The 25,224-nt window shown below is 47.1% G+C and overlaps 1 protein-coding gene and 1 long non-coding RNA gene across 28 annotated transcripts in view; one reads left to right on the top strand and one right to left on the bottom strand.

Moving 5' to 3' along the window:
• LOC102162623 (uncharacterized) overlaps positions 1 to 25,224 on the top strand; it is a 55,064-nt gene that overhangs the window by 26,239 nt on the left and 3,601 nt on the right. The window contains exon 3 of one of the 2 annotated variants that reach the window (XR_001301078.3): positions 17,556 to 19,462. The exons of the other annotated variant lie outside the window; for it this stretch is intronic. This is a non-coding gene — a long non-coding RNA (uncharacterized LOC102162623). Of the gene's footprint in view, positions 1 to 17,555; positions 19,463 to 25,224 lie in introns of those variants that run through there. 2 annotated transcript variants of the gene reach the window in all.
• The window catches only part of PRKAG2 (protein kinase AMP-activated non-catalytic subunit gamma 2), a 269,648-nt gene continuing 252,197 nt past the window's right edge, over positions 7,774 to 25,224 (bottom strand). For 10 of the 26 annotated variants that reach the window (XM_085005135.1, XM_085005136.1, XM_021078613.2 and 7 more), the window contains 8 exons: positions 25,156 to 25,201; positions 23,163 to 23,217; positions 22,020 to 22,146; positions 19,297 to 19,462; positions 18,966 to 19,003; positions 17,717 to 17,863; positions 12,443 to 12,536; positions 7,774 to 8,881 (listed from right to left, as the gene is read on the bottom strand). In XM_085005135.1, coding sequence (XP_084861261.1) covers positions 8,850 to 8,881; positions 12,443 to 12,536; positions 17,717 to 17,863; positions 18,966 to 19,003; positions 19,297 to 19,462; positions 22,020 to 22,146; positions 23,163 to 23,217; positions 25,156 to 25,201 — 705 coding nt within the window. In that variant the 3' untranslated portion in view covers positions 7,774 to 8,849. Of the gene's footprint in view, positions 8,882 to 12,442; positions 12,537 to 17,716; positions 17,864 to 18,965; positions 19,004 to 19,295; positions 19,463 to 20,132; positions 20,260 to 22,019; positions 22,147 to 23,162; positions 23,218 to 25,155; positions 25,202 to 25,224 lie in introns of those variants that run through there. The other 16 variants (XR_014833508.1, XR_014833501.1, XR_014833502.1 and 13 more) reach the window with 5 other exon arrangements.

Genomic DNA, 25,224 nt, shown 5'->3' with positions numbered 1-25,224 from the left:
ATTAGAACAGTAACAAAATATGCTGAACATGAATGGGTTTAGTGACCTCTTTAAGAATTTAGGATAAGGACGGAAAAACTCAAGGAAGGCAGGAGGAAGGAAAAATAAAGAGGTGAAATTAAAGATGTAGAAAAATAAGAAAATATTACTGACCAAGGGAAATGTTGGTTTTGGAAAGAACTAATAAAGTTGACAAGCATCTGGCTGGACAGCAGGTCTAGAAAAGTCATTGGTCAGGCTGAGCGGGAGGATGACAGGGCCCACGAGGGATGTCTCTAAGGACAAGGAGACATGGCTTAGCTCATGGTTTTGAACTCAGCGTGAGGAGACTAGCATTTCTTGCTGAGAGTTTGGAACTGAATTAATGGTCTGTGATGGAAAACTAAACAAATGGAGAAGCGACGGCTGGGGTCGGCCAAGGCCGTGGGTGGGGGCATCCAGGGTGGGATTTTTCAGGAGAGGGGCTTGGGATTGGTGTTGTCTGGGCACAGACCTTGGAACCCAGACTAGAGGAGGGAGGTTGAGGGGGCTGTGGGCGGCCCACCTCCTGTGGGCTCACAGGGCTCCAGCACGGGCTAGGGGGGAGGAGGGGTGCCCCCCAGGTCGGCGACCCCCACCTGGAGATAACTCTAGACCGGCAGGAGGGTTAGAGGCTGTTGATGAGCTTCGTGGGTGGAGGGGTGGAGGGCCATTTCCCCCACCGCGTGCTCCCCCCTCGTTAACCCTGCTGTTTCCATTTCACAAACGGAGGTGGGGAAGATTCTTTCTCCAAGACGGTCTGCAAATAACAGAAGCCAGCGCGCACTGTTCTCTCTTAAAACCGCCTACACCTGTTGTCTTTCAAAATCCGTTTACACCTGTTGACCCCTGACGCGGCTCGTCTTTCTTTATTCACCGCCCCTCCCCTAGCTCCGCTACACCACCGGCGGCGGCGGGGATTTGTGGTGTTTGCGGGTGTGGCCAGTGCAGCAGTTGCCGGGTAAGTTAATCAGATCGAATCCTGGTTGATCAGGACTAAGCAACTCTCCTCTGCGACGTGGTTCTGCCGCGTGACAGGGATGATGGGGGTTGGTGGGCCCCGGTACCGGGTACCTGCAAAGCAGGGACCACACTTCTGACCAGGACTCATCCCGGGGCTGTTCCTCAAATAAGTGTTTTTTTGAAGTTTCTGGAAATAGTTTCAGTGGCAAAAAGACAAGTGGCAAAGAAAGGTGGTGCTTGGGATTCTCGGAGGAGCACCGACTGGCTGCGCCTGGATTTTAAGGGGTCAGGAGCGAGCCCGCTCTGTGGAGGCTGAGGGGCCGGCTCTGCTCTGACCTTCTGCTCTTCCACGCCCAGCTCCTGAAGCCAGTCTTGTTTTCCTCTCTGAGCCGGTGTTGGGGTCCTTCTCTCCATTCTCTTCACAGCAGGAGGGCGCTCCTTTCTTCACGGGGGTCCATTGTGTCCCCCGCTCTTGACCCCTGTGCCCTCCGGCAAACCCACCCCACGAGGCAGCTCCCTCCTCTGATCCGGATGCCGTCTGGGGGCCACCGGCATCCCCATCCCCTGCTCTGGGAAGGGAGGGCCCTTTGTGCCAGAAAGGGGGCAACGCCCTTGCCCCCACATCTCCCTTCAGCATCTCCTTCCAGGACCCCGTGTGGGCCCTCGAACGTTGAGGCTTAAGCAGAGAAGAGGGCTGCCTCTGAGTCTGTAGACGCTCCTCCTACGTGGCATCTCTTTGTCAACTAAACCGGCAGTTTAGATGAAGAGCTCCTGTGACCGGAGCATGTCACCAGCTCTGTGATCCTCGAAGATGCACTGGATTTACTAAGCACTCATCAGACCTCAGAGGAATATTCAGGAAGCACCTCCCAGGTGCTAGAGGCTCGCTCAGGTGAGAGGACAGAGATGACTCAGTTATGGTTACCTTCGTGGAGGGCCTCAGGTGACCTCCATGTCAACGATGACAGGGCCAGCTCCTCACTTTTGTATAGTCCTTGAGCGTCTACCGAGTGCCGTCCACGTGACCGTGTGTGCACGTGTATTTCCCCTCTCGGTGATGCTGCCGAGGGGAGCCCAGGCTGGGAAACACGGGGGATCTTAGAGCAGCTTCCTGGGAGCACACCTGCGCCGACTCGGGGCCAGGTGTTTCAAGCCTGCTCTCTGCCTTGGGGGAGGAGGCAGGACCAAGAGGGACCGGGACTGGTGAGCAGGGCTCAGTGCATCCTAAGTCCCATGGAGCGGAGGCAGGAGGCAGCTCGGGTGGGGAGCGTCCTGGGAGCCTTCGTGGAGGAAGTGGTGTGATTTGGGACTTGAGAGAGGAGCTAAATGTCCACAGAGGGGCAGGGGTGGGCGGGGCTTGGTGGCGGAGGGGAGGCCTGGGGTTACTTGGTCCCCACGGAGGAGGTCAGCTGGCTTGGCTCCTGTGGGCAGCGGGGCCCTGACGGAAGGTTGGGAGGCTTCCAGCGCGGGCTGGTGCTGGAGTGGCCGGGTGGCTGTGATGGGGGGGGGCCCTGCAGCTCCAGGGCAGCCGAGGCCACAGTGCAGGCCGCCTGGCAACAGGGAACCGTGTTCAGTGCTATCAAAGCTAGGGGCCTCAGGTGCAGGTGCCAGGAGGCAGGAGGGGACGGCTCTGTCTGGAGCCAGGTCCACGGCTTCTGGCCTCCCCTGAGGATGCGGCGGGGGAGCAGCCCTCACCGCGAGGGAGTGGCTTTGCACCTGGAGGTTAGGAAGCTTTTCTCCCTCCAATGCCCACGGGGACCAGTGGGTGACTGGAATGAGCAGGGTGGCCCCGGCCTGTGGCACACGAGCTCAGGTGACAGGGGAGCAACAGGGGAGGGCGAGGTGCTCTGTGTTCTGATCTGGGCAAAGAGGAGCAGCCACACCGTCATGGCTGTCGTCAGTGTCCTCAGGGCTCTGGTCTCAAGTGGAATCTGGTGACTGGGACGTGGGTTTTCCAGGGAGGGAGACACGCAGTTGAAGTCAGAACTATCAGAGCCAGTGTTTCAGCGAGTTTCCAGCCCCTGATCTGTGAGGTAGAGGTTGGCAGTACTTTGGTGCAGAAACGTCTAGAGAGAACTGGGAATGTGACTTTTTTTTTTTATGACCTCCCTTCAGAAAGGAACTTCAGTTTGCTTTGAGAGCTGAGTAATGGAACTGTGCCCTTGCTTAGGTCGACATCTAAAGGTACATTTTAATGCAGAGCATGTAGTGCAGGAAGATGGGCTGATACATAATGAGGCGGGATTTCGGGGTTTCCTGTGAAGGTGTTTTAAGCGTGCACCATGTGTGGAGTTACAATGGTGCCAGCTTTGCAGGTTATTTTACGTGAAAAACAATTTTGGAGCCTGTTCTAGATTTCCTTATGAAAATAACTGAGTAACATTGACTTTATAAATATTTCCCTACGGGTAGGAATTTTATCCTTAGAGTGCTGTTACGCTAAGCAGAATTCCTTTTGTGGTAAATGTTTTGGAAAGAGTTGTGAGGAAGATCTCGTGGCCCAACGGAGCTCCCCTGGGGATTCTTTGAGCCGCTTTGTTCCCAGGAAGGTCGCCTCCTGAGTGCGTCTTCCCAAAACAGGTGGATTCAGTTAGGCAGTAGCAGATGTAATCAAAATATCCAGAAGATTCTAATTGTTTAGGGCAGAGGTCCTAACCCAGCCCCACTGACATCTTGGGCGGTGCTCTTTGACACGGGGGCCGACAGTGTGGTGTGTTGCGTGGCCTCTGTGGTTTCTGCCCATCAGGTGCCAGTGGCGACACACCCTTTCTCCATTCCCGGTGGTGACAAGCAAAAGTGTCTCCACTTTGCCAAGTGTCCTCTAGGACCCAAGTCTTTCTGGATTGAGAACCAGTGGTTTCGGAGGACTGTCTGCTTGTGCAAAACTGTTTCTCTAGGACTTCCCTTGGGGTGCAGTGTGTTGCGGATCCGGTATGGTCACTGCAGTGGCTCTGGTTCGATTCCTGGTCCAGGAACCTCCATATGCCATGGCGTGGCAAAAAAAAAAAAAAAGTTTTCTCTAAGAAAATGTTGAGATGTTAGCAGTTCAATACATCTATAAATTTTTCTTAGCGATTAGAAGACAAAACAGAATGGATGCCCTCCATTTCTGGAACAAGGTGGTATTTTTGATAATGTGCTCTTGCTTTTCTATTTGTTGCTTTTGTTCATGACAATCTTTGGAGGTGCTGCTGGCTTCTTGGTGTGAGGGCCGGTCACAGTGGGCACCAGAATGAGCCCAGGCCTCGGGTGCTGGCGAGCCTCAGGGTGATGCGGGCGCTACAGACACCTGAGGCGTGTCCAGCAAGGGTTTCCAAGGCGAACTCGTTCTCGAATTGCTTAGATGTTTCCTCTCAGGGCCCTTCCGTCACCCGACCTTCAAGGGCAACTTGTCCTTATTCCCACAAGGCACTGAGAAGCACATTTACCATCTTTATCACTTGCTGGCAGCAAGTGCTCTTAGACGGAAACAAAAGGCTGCTGGGCCTTCATCAGTGGCAGCCTGACCCTTAGACGGGGCTGCTCCACTTAAGCCACCGTGTGCGGCACAGGCCCGCTGCACACCCTGCTGGGCCTCACGGGTCCCAACAGCTCCAAACCCCTAAAAAAGGAGTACGCTTTGGGGAGCGTCCGAGACCTGCAGGACACGTGCGCCTCCTGGGAAAAGAAGATGCTCGTGACAGGACCCTTTTAAGTGGCTCCACACTGTCCTCTGAAGCAGAAGATACACTGCCTCCCACACACCGCGCATAGTTCGTGCCCACTCGTGTCCGTTCACTAACAAGGGGCAGATTGACAGCAGCTGCCTTGAGTTTCACAACTGTGCTGTTGTGGAGTTCCCATTGTGGCTTTGCAGGTTAGGAACTCGACTAGAGTCTGTGAGGATCCAGGTTCTATCCCTCACCTCGCTCAGTGGGCTCAGGATCTGGCACTGCCACAAGCTGCAGCATAGGTCACAGATGCGGCTTGGATCCCGCATTGCCGTGGCTGTGGTGTAGGCCGGCAGCTGCAGCTCTGATTTGACCGCCAGGATAGGAACCTCTATGTGCCGCAGGTGTGGCCCTAAAAAGACAAAAAGCTGTGCTGTTTTAGCAGCTTGTGACTTTTCTAAGTTGAAGTATAGTTGATTTACAATGTTGTGTTAGTTTCAGGTATACAGCAAAGTGAGCCCGAAGATGTATTTTTTCCGGATTTTTTTCCTATTATAGTTATTGCAGGATATTGAATATACTCCCTGTGCTATGTAGCAGGTTCTTGTTGTTGCCCTATTTCACATACAGTAGTGTGTGGGTCTGTTAATCCCAAACTCTTAATTTATCCCTCCCCCTAACACTTTCCCCATTGGTAACCGAAAGTTTATTTTCTGCCTATTTCTATTTTTGTAAATAAATTTGCTTATATCATTTTTATAGATTCCACACATAAGTGATATCATATGACATTTGTCTTTCTCTGACTTAGTATGATCTCTAGGTCCACCCGTGTTGCTGTAAATGGCATTATTTTTTCTCCTGGCTGAGTAGTATTCCATTGCATACATGTGTATCTTTATTCATTTTTTTTTTTTTGTTTGTTTGTTTGTTTGTTTTTTGTCTTTTTTTTGCTATTTCTTGGGCCGCTCCCTCGGCATATGGAGGTTCCCAGGCTAGGGGTCCAATTGGAGCTGTAATCTCCGGCCTACGCCAGAGCCACAGCAACGCGAGATCCGAGCCGCGTCTGCAACCTACACCACAGCTCACGGCAACGCCGGATCATTAAACCGCTGAGCAAGGGCAGGGACCGAACCCGCAACCTCATGGTTCCTAGTTGGATTCGTTAACCACTGTGCCACGACGGGAACTCCTCTTTATTCATTTGTCGACAGACATGTAAGTTGCTTCTATGTCTTGGCCATTGTAAATAGTGCTGCTATGAATATTGGGGTGCATATATCTTTTCATAGAGTTTCCATCTTTTCTGGATGTATGCCCAGGAGTGGGGTTGCTGGATTGTATGGTAACCCTACTTTTAGTTTTTTAAGGAACCTCCATACTGTTCTCTGTAATGTCTGTACCAACTTACATTCCCACCCCCTTCACCATCTATTATCTGTAGGCCTTTTGATGATGGCCAGTCTGACTGCTGTGAGGTGACAGCTCAGTAGAGTTGTGATTTACGTTTCTCTAGTTAGTACCAATGTTGAGCATCATTGTATGCCCATCGGCCATCTGTATGACTTTGGACAACTGTCTATTTAGGTCTCCTGCCTGTTTCTCTATTGGCTTTTTTATGTTGACCTAGAGTATTGAAAATATTTTCTGCCATTCCATAGGTTGCCTTTTCACTGTATGGTTTCTTTTGCTGTGCGGAAGCTTTTAAGCTTAATAAGGTCTCATTTGTTTATTTTTGCATTTCTATTGCTTTCAGAGACTGACCTGGGAAAACAGTGCCATGATTTATATCAGAATGTGTGCCTATGTTCTCTTCTAAGAGTTTTTTTTTTTTTTTTTGTCTTTTTGCCATTTCTTGGGCCGCTCCCGCGGCATATGGAGGTTCCCAGGCTAGGGGTCTAATCAGAGCTGTAGCTGCCGGCCTACGCCAGAGCCACAGCAACGCAGGATCCGAGCCGCGTCTGCAACCTACACCACAGCTCATGGCAACGCCGGATCGTTAACCCCCTGAGCAAGGGCAGGGATTGAACGTGCAACCTCATGGTTCCTAGTCGGATTTGTTAACCACTGTGCCACGACGGGAACTCCTTTTTTTTTTTTTTTTTTTTTTTTCTTCTTCTAGGAGTTTAATGATGTCATGTCTTAAATCTTTAAAAGCCATTTTGAGTTTATTTCTGTTTGGTATGACCTCATTGATTTACAGGCAGCTCTCCAGCTTTGCCAATGCCACCTGCTGAAGAGACTGCCTTTTCTCCATTGTATGTTCTTTCCACTTCTGTTGAAGATTAATCACAGGTGTATGGGTTTACTTCTGGGCTTTCTATTCTGTTCCATCCTTGTGTGTCTGTTTTTGTACCAGTACCACTCTTTCTTGACCACTGCAGCTTTGCAGTATTGTCTGAAGTCTGGAAGGGTTATGCCTCAATCTTTGTTCTTTTTCCTCAGGATTGTGTTGGCAGTTCTGGGTCTTTGGTGGTTCTATATAAATTTGGGGAGTTTGTTCTAGTTCTGTGGAAATTCTTGTGGGTAATTTGATAGAGATTGCATTAAATCTGTAGATTGCGGTGGGTAGTATGGCCATTTTAACAGGGTTCATGCTTCTAATCCAACAGCATGGGTTATCTTTCCATTTCTTTGAATCATCTTCAGTTGCCTTTACTCATGTTTTATAGTTCTCAGCATATAAGATAAGCCTTTCACCTCCTTGGTCAGGTTTATCCTTAGGTACTTTACTTTTATTGATAGTTTTTAAAGGGATTGTCTTTTTTACTTTTTTGTTCTGGTATTTCATTGTTCTCCAAGTATTACTATTAGCCTAAGTCAAAACCACTACTGTTTCTATGGGGAAAATAGACAAAATCTCCTTCTCTCATATTTGGCCTACTAGGAAATGAAAAAAAATTGACACCTAAGCACAAGAAAATGTGCAGGACAATTTTTAATTAAATATGTTCTATTTCGTAATGTAATGGAAAGAGCTAAAATTTATGAATCAAATCATTATGGGTTTTTTTCTTCCTGTTGATGTAAAAAAAGCTATGAGAATTCATCTCCTTTATTTGGGAAGAAATATCTCAGTGGGAAACTGCATGTAGAATACACTGTATTGCAGCAAATATTAAAGAATTTCTTTAACAAGATGGCCGATAGTAAGATTTATTTTAATTTTTCATTCTGCAAAAAACCCCCAAAAACAAAAAACCAAACTATACTCATATATATATATACAGTGTCAACATTTTCAGAGCACTTACATTAGGAAACATTGTGTTTCTCCTCAACTGTATGACAATACTGTATATGCCACAGTACAATTTACAAAACAATCGCATCAGCAGTCACACAAACATCATGATTTTCATGTAAAAACACAAGAAAAAATAGACATCTTCCCGGCACTTGGTCTGCAGCCCTGCAGAGCAGGCTCTCACTCGTGCTGTTAGAAACTTCAGCTTTTAAAGCCTAACAGTGGCTCTTTGAGAAGTCATATCCTTTCCAGGTCCAAACTTAAATAATGAGAAATTTGCCCTTTTAAAATTAATAAACCAATGCTTTATTAATGGGCATGGGGAAGTTTACCCACCAAAAGGTGTAAAAAAACTGCACGAAAGTAAAAATAAATAAAGCTGTTGTAGATCAGTCATTTACACTGTAGTTCAGAACGGAACACTTAAACATAAAACCATCATTAAAGTTTTATAAAGTAAGTATTCATATTCAAATTACAGCTGTTCAACAGATCTAATGAAACAAACTGATTTGGTAAAGGTTCAGAGACGTTCCCACTCCAGCAGTATCACTTCACAAGCTGCGACAGGCGGTAGGGAAGGCCTGTCGCTGCTGGACATAAGGCACTGGATCTGAATGTGCCACACGCTTGCCTTATGCCATATCACCTGCTAGATACCAGTGAATTCTTTAAAATGAAAAACAATAAAAATTCAGGACACAGTGCACTTTAATAACATACAGCATTGAGATCTTTCAGACCGTGGTCTGAAAACAGTCTTTTAATGTGAGCTTGAATCTTCAGACACATAAAATCTTTCTCTTTTATATGCTTAGTTTCAACATCACTGGAAAAAATACCCATCACTAAACCCGGATACACATTCTCAGCCGTTTTCCTCTGTTCTTTCGCGGTCCGTGTTCATGAGGCAAAGCGTGACCCAGGATCTTGTTCAAGTTCTCCTGCGAAGGCTCCCGCACTCATGGCTGTCATTCGGTTTCTGTCTCTTTCTGTTTGGCACCTGTCAGGAGATGGGAAACGAAACTTTGAAAGCAACGTACAAAATGTTGCAGCTGGGCAGGTCTTATGTGAGCCCAGCAGTGGTGCCCTGCCCTGTGGCTTCTACCCATGCCTGCAGTGCCTTAGAATGTTCCAGAGGCTGCAGGGGAAAGAGCAGGTGGGCTCTGGGCTCCCCACCCCCACTCCAGCATGCTTTTAACCCGTGTTCCATATTGTAATTCTAAATATGCAAAGTTTAATTGGGAAGAGAAGACAATCCTGCTAAAGTTGTTTAAAAGAAAGATGAATTTTAGTGAAGGTCCAAAGTATTTCTTCTGTTATACATACTTATAAAAAGTCAGAAGAAAGCAGGAAAACCATGTTTAGGGGAAGTGCACATAATACCTACTCTCATTTGGCCAGGAGAGTTCAAAATGGGTTGAGAGGGGGACTGCCTTTTTTTTTTTTTTTTTTTGACAACAGTTTCCCTTTCTTTTCCTGACTTGGAGAGAGATTAACAATCTATAACAATAAGGGGCTAAAAAAACTGTAGCTCCTGCCATCAGACTGTTTCCTCACTGGTTGCATGCGTAGATATGTTCGTTTGGACAGTCTGAGTTTGACAACAAACTGCTAAACACTTTTTGAAAAAGAGAAACTGTTGTTATCAAATCAGTATCCTTAATGAGGAACTGTGTCTGTTATCCAATGAAGAGAATAATCACTAGTACCTTTTATTCACGTAACAGTGGATACCCTCAAAAATTCTCTCCTGATATTCCATAACCATCCACCAGCAGCACTTGTCCTGGCTGGGGCCTTGTGCTGCACACACATGTTCCCGCTAGGTTTGGGTTCCAACTCAGAGTATCTTTGGAGGGACACTGGGTGTGTATGGGGCTGCTCGTTCTATTGCTGTAGGAACGAAGGCCGAATGAGGGGAGCGGCTGGCTGGCCCACCCTCCGACGGCCCGCAGGGGAGCAAGGGGCGCCGGCTGACACTTCTCCACCCGTCGCCCGCGGGCATGACGAGCATCTGAGCTGACAGGGGCACTCCCTCTGTCGGGAGACTTCTCTCCAGAGGCTCACTCGTCATCCAGTTTCTAGAACACGGGGCATTTTCCTAAATTAATAGAATTCTATTAATTCAGAATTCAGAATTCTAACTCAACCATCCTCGTCTTCATAACATCCCTTCTGTAGTAACACCCATTTCAAATCCAGCGGTGGGCTAGGTTTCCTCCTTGGATTTTCATTAATGCTCACTTCCATTGATGACTCAGAAATTTTGAAATACCAAATCTGGATGGAAATTTAAACTCATCTGGACGAACATTCTCCTTCTTATGCTCTGTGACACCAAGGCATAGAGAGGATACAGATGTGCTTACTCTGAATTCACGGTGCACAAAGGATCTTGTCCACGGGGACAGAGAGCTGGCGTCTGGCCTGACTGCATGCGAGCTGGGCACCTTGGCCCAGGGCTAGCCCACTGGAAAGGGGCCGTCTTTTCCTGAAGGTGCCAAGTTACATGCGTGTGGGGATGAGCCTGCCTGGAGACGAGTCCTTGTCCTAGCCTGCACAGAGTAGCTGATTCTTGAGCAACATGGGGCTTGGGGCACCGCATACAGCTTTTCCTTTTTGTTTGTCTTTTGTCCTTTTAGGGCCACACCTGTGGCATATAGAGATTCCCAGGCTAGGAGTCGAATTGGAGCTGTAGCCATCGGCCTACACCACAGCCACAGCAATGTGGGATCTGAGCCGCCTTTGTGACCTACCACCACAGCTCACCGCAACGCCGGATCCTTAACCCACTGAGCGAGGCCAGGGATTGAACCCGCAACCTCACGGTTCCTAGTCGGATTCATTTCCGACGCGCCATGACGGGAACTCCCCGCTTTCCCTCTGTACCCTCGGCTGCACCCCCGTGCGTTCAGCTCACCGAGGACGGGGTAGTGCTGCGGTACCTACGCCCGAGAAAGAGTCTGCGGAGAAGTGGACCTGTGGTGTTCAAGGGTCAGCTGTGTGTGCATGTGGCCCCGCTCCCTGCCTCATCCCGCTTCTGTGCTCTGTGTTCCTCTGAGGCTGCTCCTCAGTCGGGGCAGCCGGCGGGCTTAGCGAGCACGCCACTGGGTGGACAGTAAGCAGCCTGCACGCTCTCTGCTCAAAGATGCGTGGCTTATTTCCAGTTTCAGGTTACTATAAATAATGCCATGAACAATCTCACATTCTTTTAGTCATTTTTGTCATTTCACGACTGTAGAGATTATCATGGGCCATGAAAAAGAAGGCAGTCCTGCTGTTTTCAACCACACGGGTGGACCGTGAGGGAGCTAACGCTGAATGGAACAAGTCAGAGAAGGATAAACACCGTTTGATTTTGTTCATATGTGGAATCTAAAAACCCCCAAATGGGTAAACACACAACAGAAAAACACAGAGGACAGAACAGTGGTTACCGGGATGGAAGGGGCTGGGGCGGGTGTCACGGGCCAACTGTACAGTGACAGGTGGCCGCTAGACTTGCGGGGTGATGGCTGTGTGTGTGTGTACAGATGCTGAACGCTGATGCTGTCCCCCGGAAACTTGGTAACTGGAAAAAGGTTACTGTGAGCTTCAGGTTCTCTAACATCTGAAATGTGAAAATGAGTAGAGCAAGCCGCATCTCTCGTTTCTGACTCAGCAGACATTTCTAAGGCGGTCTGGGGGCTGCTGCTGCTCTATGGCCGCATCATGGCCCATCTACTCCCGCTGAGCCAATGCGACCTGTTTCTCGCATTGACAAAGTCAGGTGGGGATTCCTTTGGGGTGGGTGTCTTCAGGCTGTAGGCCAGTTGTAAAAACCAGCCTTAGCTAGTTCGACTGATTTCTGAACTAAGAAATCAATACCCGAGTAAAAGCACCTTCAGTGTTTAACTCCGAGAGTTCAAGGTGCACGTCATGTAGTCTCCCGTCTCGGCCTGGATCTGCGAAGCCCACAGCTGGGCTGTTTGTACTCAGTGTGAGTGGGGAGGCGGAGTGCAGGGCTGGTGGTTTTAACCCCCTTCAGCCATTAAACTGCTAAACTTGACGCCGGAGAAACCCCAACGCCTCTCTTCTCAAGCCCCCTCCCTCCGTACTCTAGTTTCCATACACTATTAATGGAAAAAATATTTGTCAGGCCATTTGTTTTATTACACTCAGTAAGTTTTTTTTTTTTTTTTTTGAAGGGGTAGATGGTTTCAATAGTTAGATCCCAAAGAATTTCCCTCCTGAGACCTAAAAATCAAAACTGAGAAGTCTTAACCTTTTAATGGAAACGGTTATGCTGAACATGGCAGTGAATCCTCGCTTAGCAGGCACTTCTGAACGGAGACAGGATGCTCCAGGCCAGAAGCCTTTCCTTAAACTTTTCTCTCTCACTCAAGTGGAACAACAAAACTGCAGACCCACAGAGGGAATGCACATGGTTTACACGGTGATGCACAGAAAGCCACGGCAGGCAGGTGGGCGGGCGCGGGCTTGCTGCACCTGCTACCCCCCCCCCCCCCGCCCGCCAGCTCCCTGTATAGTCAGGGTGGAGGTCAGACACTGGCGTTTATACCTGCGGGGGTGAGGATCAGGGCTTGCAGAATGTCCGACAGGGAAATAATACCCACGATACTATCTGCTTCATTTACTACCACCAGCCGATGGACCTGCCAATGAGAAAAGGAGACCACAGGTGAACACAGAAATAAAGTTTTAAAATGGACATTAGAAAATAATTTTTCATGTACTGTGCAATGAAGAGAATCCCACACATGGGAGAAAGTAACAGTGCAGAGAACCATGCAGTGGTCTTGGTTCTGTTCACACGCAGCGCTGATTTGACTGTTTCTAAGAAAAATTAGCCAGCTATGTCCTGCTGAGTTTTCAAATTTCAAAATATTAATATATGAAAGATGCTACTCAAAACATGAAGTATAACAGTAGCTACTTCAGTGCAGCTATAATCTCTTAAAGGGTTTTTAATTTTTAATTAATTTATTTAGTTTTGTCTTTTGAGGGCTGCACCCATGGCATATGGAGGTTCCCAGGCTAGGGGTCCAATTGGAGCTGTAGCCGCCGGCCTACCCCACAGCCACAGCAACGCGGGATCCAAGCCGCGTCTGCAACCTACACCACAGCTCACGGCAACGCCGGATCCTCAACCCGCTGAGCAAGGCCAGGGATCAAACCCGCAACCTCATGGTTCCTAGTTGGATTCGTTAACCACTGTGCCACAACGGGAACTCCTGCTCTTTTTATTTTTAACCTTTTCTCTATGAAATTCATATATTAAGAGTAATACAGGGGAGTTCCCGTCGTGGCGCAGTGTTTAACAAATCCGACTAGGAACCATGAGGTTGCAGGTTTGGTCCCTGGCCTTGCTCAGCGGGTTAAGGATCCGGCATTGCCGTGAGCTGTGGCGTAGGTCGCAGACGCGGCTCGGATTCTGCGTTGCTGTGACTGTGGCGTAGGCTGGCAGCTACAGCTCCAATTCGACCCCTAGCTTGGGAACCTCCCATATGCCGCGGGAGCGGCCCAAGAAATGGCAAAAAAAAAAGACAAAAAAGAGTAATACAGAAGATAATCAAGTATAATATAGTGAAATAAATTGTCTTGTTTTCTGCTTGAAAATCTTTTATATGAAAGAATGGATAATGTTCTGAGGTATTAATTACTGTAACAAAGCATCCTTAAAACAGGAAAGGAGTGGAGGGCCCCTGCGGTGCAGCGCCCCCGTGTGGCGGTGTCTTTGCAGCACCAAGGATGCTGATTTGATCCCCATCCTGGCAGAGTGGGGTAAAGGATCCCACACTGCTGCAGCTGCGGCACAGGTCACAGCTGTGGCTTGGATCTGATCGTTGGCTCGGGAACACCATGTGCTGTGGGCTGGCCGGAAAAGGAAACAAAACCAAACCCAACCCAGGAAGAGGGAGAAAGTATCGGACTTCTGATTTAAAAGCTTTAGCATTTAGGCCTAAGGCAGCCACATGCTAGTTGGTTACCTTGGAGAGCCTCTTCTCCACACGGGAGTTAAGCCCCCCACTGGTATAGAATGGGGGGCAGAAGGAGGAGGTGGGGGAGGAGGAACTCGTTCTTATATTTTGTCTCTAATGATACTGTGTTGGTGATGCTTTTGACATCATAGCTTGCTTTTAGGTTAAAAATCACTTCATCTTTCTCATGCCAGTCAACATAAATTTATTTTCAAAGCTTCTCTAAGGAGTGCCTGTTGTGGCTTTGCAGGTTAGGAACAAGGATGTGGGTTCGATCCTTGGCCTCGATCAATGGGTTAGGGATGCTGTGTTGCTGCAAATTGTGGTATAGGTCGCAGATGCGGCTTGGATCCAGTGTTGCTGTGGCGGTGGTGTAGCCTGGCAGCTGTAGCCCTGATTCTACCTCAGCCCAGGAATCTCCATATGGTGCAGGTACAGGTGTAAAAAGGGGGGGAAATAAAAGCTTCTCCAGAAAAACGTCACTTCTTTAATAACCCTGTGCTGTAACACAACTATTAATTATAAACTGATGATTACATCTAGGGCCAGAAAATGTTTTATATTCCATACTAGACACGTTTTGTTGCTAAAATTCAGTAATCATAAATAGCTATCTTTTGAACTACCACTAAAGGTCAAGGGGAAACCATTTCACTTAGAATTAGTTCTACCAGATAGAAATAAACTAAAGCAGGAGTTCCCGTCGTGGCGCAGTGGTTAATGAATCCGACTAGGAACCATGAGGTTGCGGGTTCGGTCCCTGCCCTTGCTCAGCGGGCTGAGGATCCGGCATTGCCATGAGCTGTGGTGTAGGTTGCAGACGCGGCTCGGATCCCATGTTGCTGTGGCTCTGGTGTAGGCTGGCGGCTACAGCTCCGATTTGACCCCTAGCCTGGGAACCTCCATGTGCCGAGGGAGCAGTCCAAAGAAATAGCAAAAAGACAAACAAAAACAAAACAAAACTAAAGCAAATCATTGCTGATACTTATCTCCTTCTCCTCACACAATATGTTGAAGGTAAAAAATGGTCTTTGTCCTGCCTCAGGGAGTCCTCTGGTGAAATAAATTATTTTAATGAGGAAAAAAGTCAAGATGGATAATTTGAGAAAACTTTAATTACATGTTTATTCTCCTCAGTGAACCTATTTCATATTACAGTGAAATGTGTGCCGCTCACCACGTGAACTTTCAGGACAAGCCGTCACTTTCTCTTTTTACCTGACAGTACCTAGGCTGCAACGGGGGGCTTGGGGACACAGCGGGTGGGTGCTGACCCTGTCCACACTCCCGCGCCACCAGACAGTGTCCTAAAAGCTGTGCTTCGAGTCTCCACAGCCCCGCTTCTGTGCGTGTGCAAGGGGGGTAACACACAGAATGGTGCTTTATATAGTAATTGCCCTTTCTTCTTAGCAATGTATTGTTTTTCCATATCAACAGTATTCTTATTTCTTTGTCTTCTCAGGGCCGCACCTGTGGCATTATGGAGGGAGGTTCCCAGGCTAGGGGTTGAATCGGAGCTACAGCTGCTGGCCTACGCCACAGCAATGCGGGATCCGAGCCGCATCTGCGAGCTACACCACAGCTCATGGCAACACCGGACCCTTAACCCACTGAGCAAGGCCAGGGATTGAACCTGCATCCTCATGGATGCTAGTCAGATTAGTTTCTGCTGAGCCATGATGGGAACTCCACAGTATTCTTCCTGAGCATGATTTTCAGTTGTTATAAAGGATTCCATCAGACAGCTGTCCACAGTCCTTGTATTAGGGAGGGATGTCTCATTTCTGTTTCTGATCTTCAAACGGCACATGATTCTAAGAACAATAAAAAGCTTAGATGATTCCTCCCTTTGGAGGAGTTCCTGTTGTGGTGCTGTGGGTTAAGAACCTGACTGCAGCAGCTTGGGTTGCTGCGAAAGTGTGGGCTTGATCCCTGGCCCAGTGCAGTGGGTTAAAGGATCTGTTGGATTCAGTCCTTAGCCCAGGAACTTTGATATGCTGAGGGTGCGGCCATTAAAAAAAAAAAAATCCTTTGGAAAACTAGGGATGCATATTAAATTCACGTGGAAAGAGATTCTAGTGAAATAGGTTAAAAGCCACAGCAGGTGAAGCTGGGGGGGGGGGGGTCAGCTCTGACAAGGATGGAGCAGGATGGAACTCTGCAATGCTCGGTCCGAGCAGGGCTGCTGGGCTTCCACACAGCTAAGGTTGCCTGTAATCAGCCAAAAAAAAATCAGGTACTTTCCTTCTTGGACTGTATTCTTGCCTTTCTAATAAAAGCATCAAATCAGACTTTTTATAGGCGCTCCCACTGGGGTGCAACGGGATTGACGGCATCTCTGCAGCAGCAGGGATGCAGGTTCGATCGCTGGCCAGGTGCAGTGGATTAAGGATCTGGCGTTGCTGCAGCTGCGGCATAGGCTGCAACTCTGGCTAGGATTCAATGCCTGGCCCAGGAACTCCATATTCCTCAGGGTAGCCAAAAAGAATTGGTATTACCTAATTATGGGTCCTTCCAGAAGGAACATCCTTCAGTCCTAAAGAGTGATAAGAAGAATAGTATTCCTGTCCTTAACAGGAAAGACATTATTGTGGGAATGGGTTTACTGAATTAGGTGCCCCATAAAATGATCCTGCTCGTCACTTGCTTAGAGCGTTGTGCAAAGGAGGCTCCAGTCCTACAGGCAGGAAAGTATAAGGAGACGACCAGACCACTTACTATTTATCTAAATCAGGAGTGAGAGATATTGTGGGAGGAGAGACAACCTCTTTAATTTAAAAAAAGAATTCGTGAGTTCCCATCGTGGCTCAGTGGTTAACGAATCTGACTAAGAACCATGAGGTTGCAGGTTCGATCCCTGGCCTTGCTCAGTGGGTTAAGGATCCGGCGTTGCCGTGAGCTGTGGTGCAGGTTGCAGACACGGCTTTGATCCTGCGTTGCTGTGGCTCTGGCGTAGGCCAGCGGCTGCAGCTCCAATTAGACCCGTAGCCTGGGAACCTCCATATGCTGCAGGAGCAGCCCAAAAAATGTCAAAAAGACAAAAAAAAAAAAAAAATCATTTTATTGACTTACTTTGTTAAAACCATACAGTTACACACGTTTAGCTTTAAATTCATTAACACTCTAATGCAACTTAAAGCTCTTGGGACTTCTGTTTTTCCTAAGTATGTTTTAAAACTATGAAAATAGGAGTTCCCGTCGTGGCTCAGCGGTTGACGAACCCAACTCGTATCCATGTGGACTTGAGTTTGAGCCCTGGCCTCGGTCAGTGGCTTAAGGATCCAGCGTTGCCGTGCCTGTGGTGTAGGCTGGCAGCCGTAGCTCCGATTCGACCCCTAGGCTGGGAACCCCCACATGCTGTGGGTGCGGCCCTAAAAAAGACAAAAAAGCCAATAAAAAAGCCCTATGAAAGTATCTTACCAGTTTATTTGATTCAACTATGATAGCATATAAATGTTTTTTTCTTTCCTATTTTGGCCGCCCCAGGGCACTGGAGTTCCAAAGCCAGGGATCAGATAGATCCAAGCCGCAGTTGTGAACTATGCTGCAGCTGTGGCAATGCCAGAGCCTTTAACCCGCTTTGCTGGGCTGGGAATTGAACTTGCATCCTGGCACTGCAGAGATACTGCTGACCCCACTGTGCCAAAGAGGGAACTCCCAGACTTATGCATTTAATTCTGTGATCATTCACAGATGACCTACTCTGTGCCAAGAAATACGCCGGGTTCTGGGGCAGGGGAACTGCACCATTCGCCTGGCCCTGACTGCTGCCTCATGGCTACTGCTGTGGTTTAGAATCCCTGGGGCACCGACTCCTGCTTGGCGCTTGTGGCATTCGGCTGCAGCCGTCTCACCTCGGCCCTCACTATCCTGTCCACGATGGTCTCCAGGATCTCCAGCTTACTGCACTTGACAACGCCTTCGAAATACTGCGACCGGTGCTGAAGGGCCTGGGTCACCGTGATGTCTAGGTTGTTGTATGTTTTCTCAGCAGCAAGGTTCTGTAATAAAGCAACAGTGAATTACGCCCTTCACTTCAGTTCTCATTCACGACCAAAATCAGTAAGTTCAAAGCGACCTGATTTAAAAAAAAATCCTAATTTACTACCACTGTAGCAGCCATCCTGCCATGCCATCAAGCACTGTTATCTCATCATCTTCATAATTTAAAGCTCCTTAGTTATACCTCAGTTCTGCAGCAACTGTGGCCGATTCTGACGGTGCCTCCTATGAAGAGTCCCCCACTCTTACCCTGTCGGGTTCTGGTCCCTGAGTGGACAAGCTTCTGCGAGGCAGACTGACGTATGGAGGGTGAGGCACAGCAGGGCTGGGGAGCAGGGGGCTTGCCAGGGAGGCTCTGGGGGACCGCTCAGGATTAAGTAACCATGCAGGAAGCCCCACCGCTCGGACCAGCCTCTAAAGGTTCTACAGGGTCTCACCCGATCAAATTCCAGTTAGCTTATTTTTTGGTGTCTGTTGTGTTAGACAGAATAGGATGAAACAAAAGGGTCTGAGACAGCCCCAAAAGGACATTTAGTGCTGGGGTCAATATTAGGGCAAAAGACCGCGTGTACATTGGGGGCTATGAAAGTTCCTTTCTTAGAAATAATGTGTGACTCTAGGGAAATGTGTTTCAGCGAATGGGGAAAAAGCACCAAAGTCAATGCAGTAAATGTAACCCGGGGATTAAAACAGGACTTCCCATAACTACTGAATACGTTTGCTGTCCTCCCGAGAACAGTCATTTCTGATCAGCAAGTAGCAGGATGTGAGTGACCAGGGACCACATTCACGGGTGTCCCAAGCACATGCCTGCCGGCAGGATGAGTCCGCATCTTCCACGGAGCAACGGGCCCATGAACACACACACCCGCCGCAGTGAGGACTAAGGGACGCGTACTGAGAAGGCAAGAACAGTGGACGCCACTGATACACCATTCACCGCTAAACCAATGAATATTAAAAGTGCAGCTAGTGTGGGGAGTCCAGACAAAACATTCATCCTCCAAAAAGCTAGGAAGCAGTAGGGGAAAAAAACCGGACTAATGAGTATGTTTTTGATGTATTCTAGATGACAAGTTTAACAAAATTAAAAATACTTACAATTACATCAAATTTGGAATAAATATCTACAACTTTTCCTGAAAATAAAAACATATGTTAGAAAAATGTCTTAGAAACAAAAAATAGCATTTAATATCAATCTTAACTAGATAATTACTGGAAATTAAATACTGCTGAATAAAAAAACCTGTCTTTTTAAACAGACATGAAATTGTATCTTAATGGACCAGTTTTAAATTCTTAGTCTCCTGAGGGCTCTTGGTCCAAGTTTTCATTTTCCCCACTCATCTGACAGGTCAGGTCACCTCCTGATTCACCCAGAGGAGAGAAGACGGTGTTTGTGTCGGGCAGGCTCGGCCCACACACAGACCTGACTCGTCCACCACGGGCAAGGCCGACACCCGCCTTTCCACGAAGACGTTCAAGGCTCTGATGATTGGCGTGTCCGGGTGTATGAAGGCGATGTTGTCGTAGGTCCCGATGCCCAGCGCGTCCAGGTTCTGCTTCATGAAGGCAGGCTTTGGCATGTCAGACATCTGGCGGGGCGAGAAATACAGTGCTCTAGAGCCAACACTGCCCTTCTTAAGGCTCACACGTCCACACTTACATGAAAACCTAGGCGCAGCAAACTAAAGTTTATTCTAACAGCCTACCCGGATATCTGAATATGAGAATGTTACAGAGAAGAACTGTGCCTTTTGTTCAGACCAGCTTATGTGTCTACGCTTACAGTTAAGCACTTCATAAAACACTGCAAAGCGCTACCAGCATCGTGGCATTCTTCCCTCTTCACCCACGGGAAACGTGGAAGGAAGGGAGCAACAGGTCTATTTGGAAGTTAAGACCCATCAGCCACCAAGAATTTTTCAAAGTTATTCACGTTAAGTTCATGGTCCTGCTGTCATCGTTAAGGAATGTTTATTGAGAACCCACACCTTTGCAAGCCCCCACCGTCTGATGGTGGTTGTCGGAGCTGCTAAGCTAGTGCTCCCACCATCCCCCCCACATCCCGCATTCGCCTTCGGAGGACTCCAATTTTTGTCTACCAGGAACAAGAATAAGCCAAATGAACAGAACTAAAAGAACATTTAAAAGATATCTTTTCTTTTCACGGGCTGTTTTAAAGGAGGAGGGAGAAGTCAGAAGAGAAAAGTCTAGGATCATGTTTGACTAAAACAAAATAGGTCTATGGTTTCAAAAATCCACCTTTTATAAAGGGTACAGTTGATTCCATCCTCCTGGTGTACCTTATAATTATCAGGAAAAGATGAACAATTAGAAGAAACAAAATGTTCAAGTCAAAGAGTTCATCAATATTCAAATCATGAGAATCCTAGAAATTTAGAGAAAAAAAAAAGAAAGACCTATTAGGTCACCTAGCCCATCTCGATGCAGGATCACCCCTGTTCCCTACCCTACACTTAGGCTGACTGTCACATGGCTCCACGGGCAACACACTTTTTCTCAGAAAATGATCTTGGTTCAGTAAAAATCAGGTTCTGGAATTTATTTAAAATTATTTTCACCTGAACACCCCTAGCAGCCTGTTCTAACGGCATGATTCTCATTACCATATTGGCCCAAATATCAGGCAGTCCTGGCAGAGGCAGCCGCCTCCCCTTCTCCGTCCAGAGAGGACTCGCTGAAGGCCTGTCTCAGGCCGTGGCTCCCCCGGGGCCGCGCAGCCACGGCAAGGGCTGGACCTGGAGCCGCTGGGCAGGGGGCCCACGACTCCCCCGGCGGAGCTGCCGAGGGAGGGCTGCCCCGGGTCAGAGGCTCCACCATCAGCAGTGACCCGGGCGGTTACCTCGCCTCCCGAGTGTCATCACTTGCAAATCAGATGAATAAAAGTACCTACCTGGGGGGGTGGGGGTGAGGACCGAGGTCCATCACGTGAAGGGCCTGACACACTGTGGCGACTGCCTAGGAGCCTTCAGCTCTCATGAGTAATGTTGTTTCGAAATGAGGACTCTAAGGGGTACGTGGGCAGAGACCCTGGGTCGTGCTAAAGTGCAGTTGCAAGGCCACTGCAGCCACAGCCTGCGGCAGACAAGAGCCGCTGCGTGACACAGGGGTCCTTAATTCTTCCTCCCTAGGTATCTCTTTACCAAACTTTGAGATTTTTATACATTTCTCAGCATTTACTTAATAGTTATGTAACTATTAAGGTACAGGACTGGCTTGATGGACAAGGCGTTTCTCCCCATCACTGAACACACTTGCACTGCTGTCCAGCAAGAGTGAGGCAGCTCCCAGGAGGCGGCCCTGGGCTCCTAGAACTCGACTGTATTTTCTTATTTGAAGCTGTGCAGAAAAAACAGGAAAGCTAAGCTGGTGTAGATTTTAATGTCTACTAAATTCTTTAAAAACAAACAAAGCTCTTGCTGCGAGCTCCTCGGGACCATGAACGAGGCCTCCTACTGGGCCTAGGTGACTCATCACTTACACCGCCAAATCCAGTGCCTGGAATCACAGGGAAAAGAGTGGAGCCCTCTTGTAAAGACTCTGGTCTCTCCAGGCCTCTCTCACACGGCTGACCAAAGAGGTTCTAAGTTCAGGATAATTACGAAGCCATCTCATTTCAAACGCAGTTGAGAAAACCTAGAGACAACATAGCCCTAATTTGGACCAACATGGTATTCTTTTGTCAAAATTTTATTTGCTTTGGGTTTTTCTATCACTGCCGTAGTTAATAAGATGATCCTGGGGACAGGACTTTTTGAATGTTTCCAAAACCATGATACCGATAAAGCATCATTAGGCAGTTTGGCTCAAGTTGTCTTGCACAGCAGTTCTTTAATCACGCTGACTTGCAAAACTGATTTATTTCCCTCATTGGAGGTGATAAAAATTCTAACAGAGAATGCCAAGTGTTCTTATTATTTTGATACTTGTACTGAAAGGTGACTGCTTTTTAACTGGAATCAACTTTGAGAATGTGTAATTCAAACAGTCGTAAGCTGAGAAACTGAACTTTAGAAATGGAGACCTCAAAACTAACAACTTCTTTGAGGCTAACAGGAGCCAATTTACTTGAGTAAATTAGTTAAAGTAGATGCAACTATGTCTTTAGAAACACTCAAAACTACTTACAAAAAGCTGGAGGAACTTGAGGATTCTTTTGTGGGTAAGTATATAAAGGGCATTCCCACTGACGGGGTCAATAACTGGCAATCTGTGGATTTTATTTTTGATCAACGAGTGTACAGCATCGAAGAGGCTGCGGGAAAAGCCATTAAAGTTGTTAGGAGGCTTTAAAGAAGAAGTAGGAAACTTCGGACCACCCCTGCTTTAAAACGTATTTTCAGTTTCTTTAAATTACAATCATAAAAGGCTGACTGACTGACCTAAAACTGTTCTGGAAAAATTTTAAACTGGAGATCTCAGCAAAATTTTTGATTTTCCACAATCTGTGTTAATATAAAACCTTAAATCCAGGTGTGAGCGACAAACCTCTGGGAAAGCAGTGTTTTAGGAGCAGGTTTAATGCCTTTACTGAAGAATGACAGAAGCGCACCCCCAGCCAGGAGAGCTAGCGGTGACCCTGACAACAGGGGGCGCTGTGGCGGGGCCTCTGCACTGCCTCCTCCCTGGGCCAGTCCACTCTGGCTGCCCTGGCCTCTCCTGTGATGACTGTGTGCCGGTGTGGCTGTTTTTTAGGACTTGGAAAGAACACAATAAAAATCAATATTCTGCTTTTTCTCACAAGTGCACTAGAGCTTTAAGAATGCTCTCATACACCTGTGGAAACGTATCCGTGCCGTCAGAATACATGCGCCAGCAGACCCCCTACCAAAAGGCAGCCCACTGCTCTGCCCACCTGGACCAAGGCCTCACGAGACGGATTTTGCAACGTCAGGGCAAGTCAGAACCCCTCGGGGGAGTTGTTTTAATGCACATTCCTGGGCACGAAGCGCCTCCAGAGACTGATTTAATAGGTTGGGAGCAGAGCGTAGGAATCTGCAGTTTAAGAAGCTCCCTAAATGGTTTCTGCTGCAAGTGATCCTGGATTTTAAAACTGCTTAGTATGACCACCTTCCTAGTCTGTTATCAACCCTTCGGATCAGCAACGGCTGTGATATTTACGGTCTCTAAGTTTACTGAATTTAATATTTGCAGTGAAGGAGGCTGGTCTCTAGATTGGAAAAACAAAACAAAAAAACAAAACCATGGTAACAAAACAGATGAATCTGAACAAATGAATGTTTTCAAAGGAGAAAAACTTTACAAGTTTACCTTGCATCTGGAGATATATTCACTAAAGGCTTAAATGTTTCTTGTAAATAAAGCTCTGTATTTACAGAAAGAAAATATGCAATTAGTAACGTATTGGCTATTTTTAATTGTACAAATACCCTTCAATTTACAGGCAATACTTGGATTAAAAACCCAAATCGAATTAATTGAGAACTATTGTGCTAATTATAGTAATGGCTATTCTAAACAACTTCCCAACTGTTTTCAGGATGTTGCCTTTGTAGAAAAGAATTTGAAAACAGTATCACAAGAGATGTGGTAAAAACTGGAAAAGTCAAGAAATCTGATAAAAGAGCAATACCAGCAGAGGTCACCAGAATGCTACCAAGTCACAATCACCCTCAAGAAAGGATGCATTTTTGAAATCCTTTAAAACTAATTTTGATCAGTTCAAAGAGTTATAACAAACTTTGTTCTCTAAATGTCATCAAGTTTTATTTTACCACACCAAAGCTCAACCTCTTGCACCCGGCGATCTTTCTAGTAGGCAGCAATTATCTTTGTAAAAAATAAACTGTGATTTGTTTTACTGAGGCTTCTATACAGAAGGCATTCCAGAAACTCTTGACATTACTGTTACTACCAAATACCAAGTAATATCAAAGTGTAAATACACCTAACCCTTGATCTAACATCACTTATACCATAGAATTTATTAAGGAGTATCTGTCTTGGTGTGAAAGTATATGTTCACTACAGAATAGGCAGTGCTGAGATGTGGATCCCATGGTGACTTTGCTTTGTCTTGATAAAGCTACCATAAATCAAATACATCACTCAATGAAATTTATTATGTTTTGGCCATGCCAGCAGCATGTGGAAGTTCTTGGGCTGGGGATCAAACCCGTGCCAGGGCAGTTACAACACTGGATCCTTAACTGTTAGGCTACCAGGGAACTCCTGGATGAAACTTCTAAATCACATGGGATTAAAAGAATTTAGAGAATTAGACTGGATGTTCAGATTTTGCTGCCAGTCACAAAGGCTGCTTATTGTACTAAGCAGATAATGGGGTGTTCAAAGCTAAATTTCAGTTTTAAATTAAAGAATTTCTTTCAGTTGGTCCTTCCATTTCTATCCAGGCTTCTCCCTGAAAACCCTACAAAGCTCCCTCCTCAATCATCCCCATCCCAAGTCCTGTCAAGGACATTGCTCCTGACGGAGGTCCTTTGCCCTCTTCCCCACCCACCCAGCAGGATGGGTCTCATCAAACAGAACAGTTTCACAATTCTGAGACTGCAGTTTGAGAAATGGCTCCAGGAGTTCCCGTCGTGGCACAGTGGAAACGAATCCAACTAGGAACCATGAGGTTGCGGGTTCGATTCCTGGCCTTGCTCAGGGGTTTAAGGATCTGGCATTGCCGTGAGCTGTGGTGTAGGTTGTAGAGTTAGCTCGGATCTGGCGTTGCAATGACTCTGGCATAGGCCGACGGCTACAGCTCCAATTAGACCCCTAGCCTGGGAACTGCCATATGTCATGAGTGCAGCCCTAAAATGACAGACCAAAAAACAAACAAACAAAAAAAAAACTCCATTTCAGAAAAGGGTATTGTAATTATAAAGGGTGAATTTCACTGTTGCAAAAAAAGGAAGCAATCTGGAAGTAATTTTTGTGTGATTTAATCCAAACCATATACTTTAAGGTTCACTTGTTCTGTGTGTCCCCATACCTTGTAAAGCAATAATGATTCAGTTGAAATAGGCATAGATCCTGGTTTTCATTAATTTCAGGCATTCCTTCTGCTGTATTTCTGCTACTAAGGCAAGTCTTTGGGAGGTGATACTTAGTAGCGAATGGTGGCTCCCCTGGGGGTGGGGAGGGGGCAGAGTGGCTCTGGGACTGGCTACTTACTCATCTGTATCCCAGCCTTAGCGTACAGACTGTGCTCCAGACTGAGACAACACATGTTTTACAGGTAAGTAGAATGTTTTTTCCTGATGTTAAAAGATGTTTAATACCCAATAGTGCTTACCCCTCCATGTTTCAATCTTATGTTCCTCTAATTCATAAATCTGTACCTGGAAACAAGAAAAAGTCTTAT

This window comes from Sus scrofa, chromosome 18 (genome assembly GCF_054392235.1).
Source record: "Sus scrofa isolate SSC_HxYL_T2T_F1_AM1 chromosome 18, Sscrofa_HxYL_maternal_Yorkshire_Landrace_v2.0, whole genome shotgun sequence".
Lineage (NCBI taxonomy): Eukaryota > Metazoa > Chordata > Mammalia > Artiodactyla > Suidae > Sus > Sus scrofa.
Note: the sequence above shows the minus strand (reverse complement) of the source record. Positions and strands in the feature narration are given on the sequence as shown.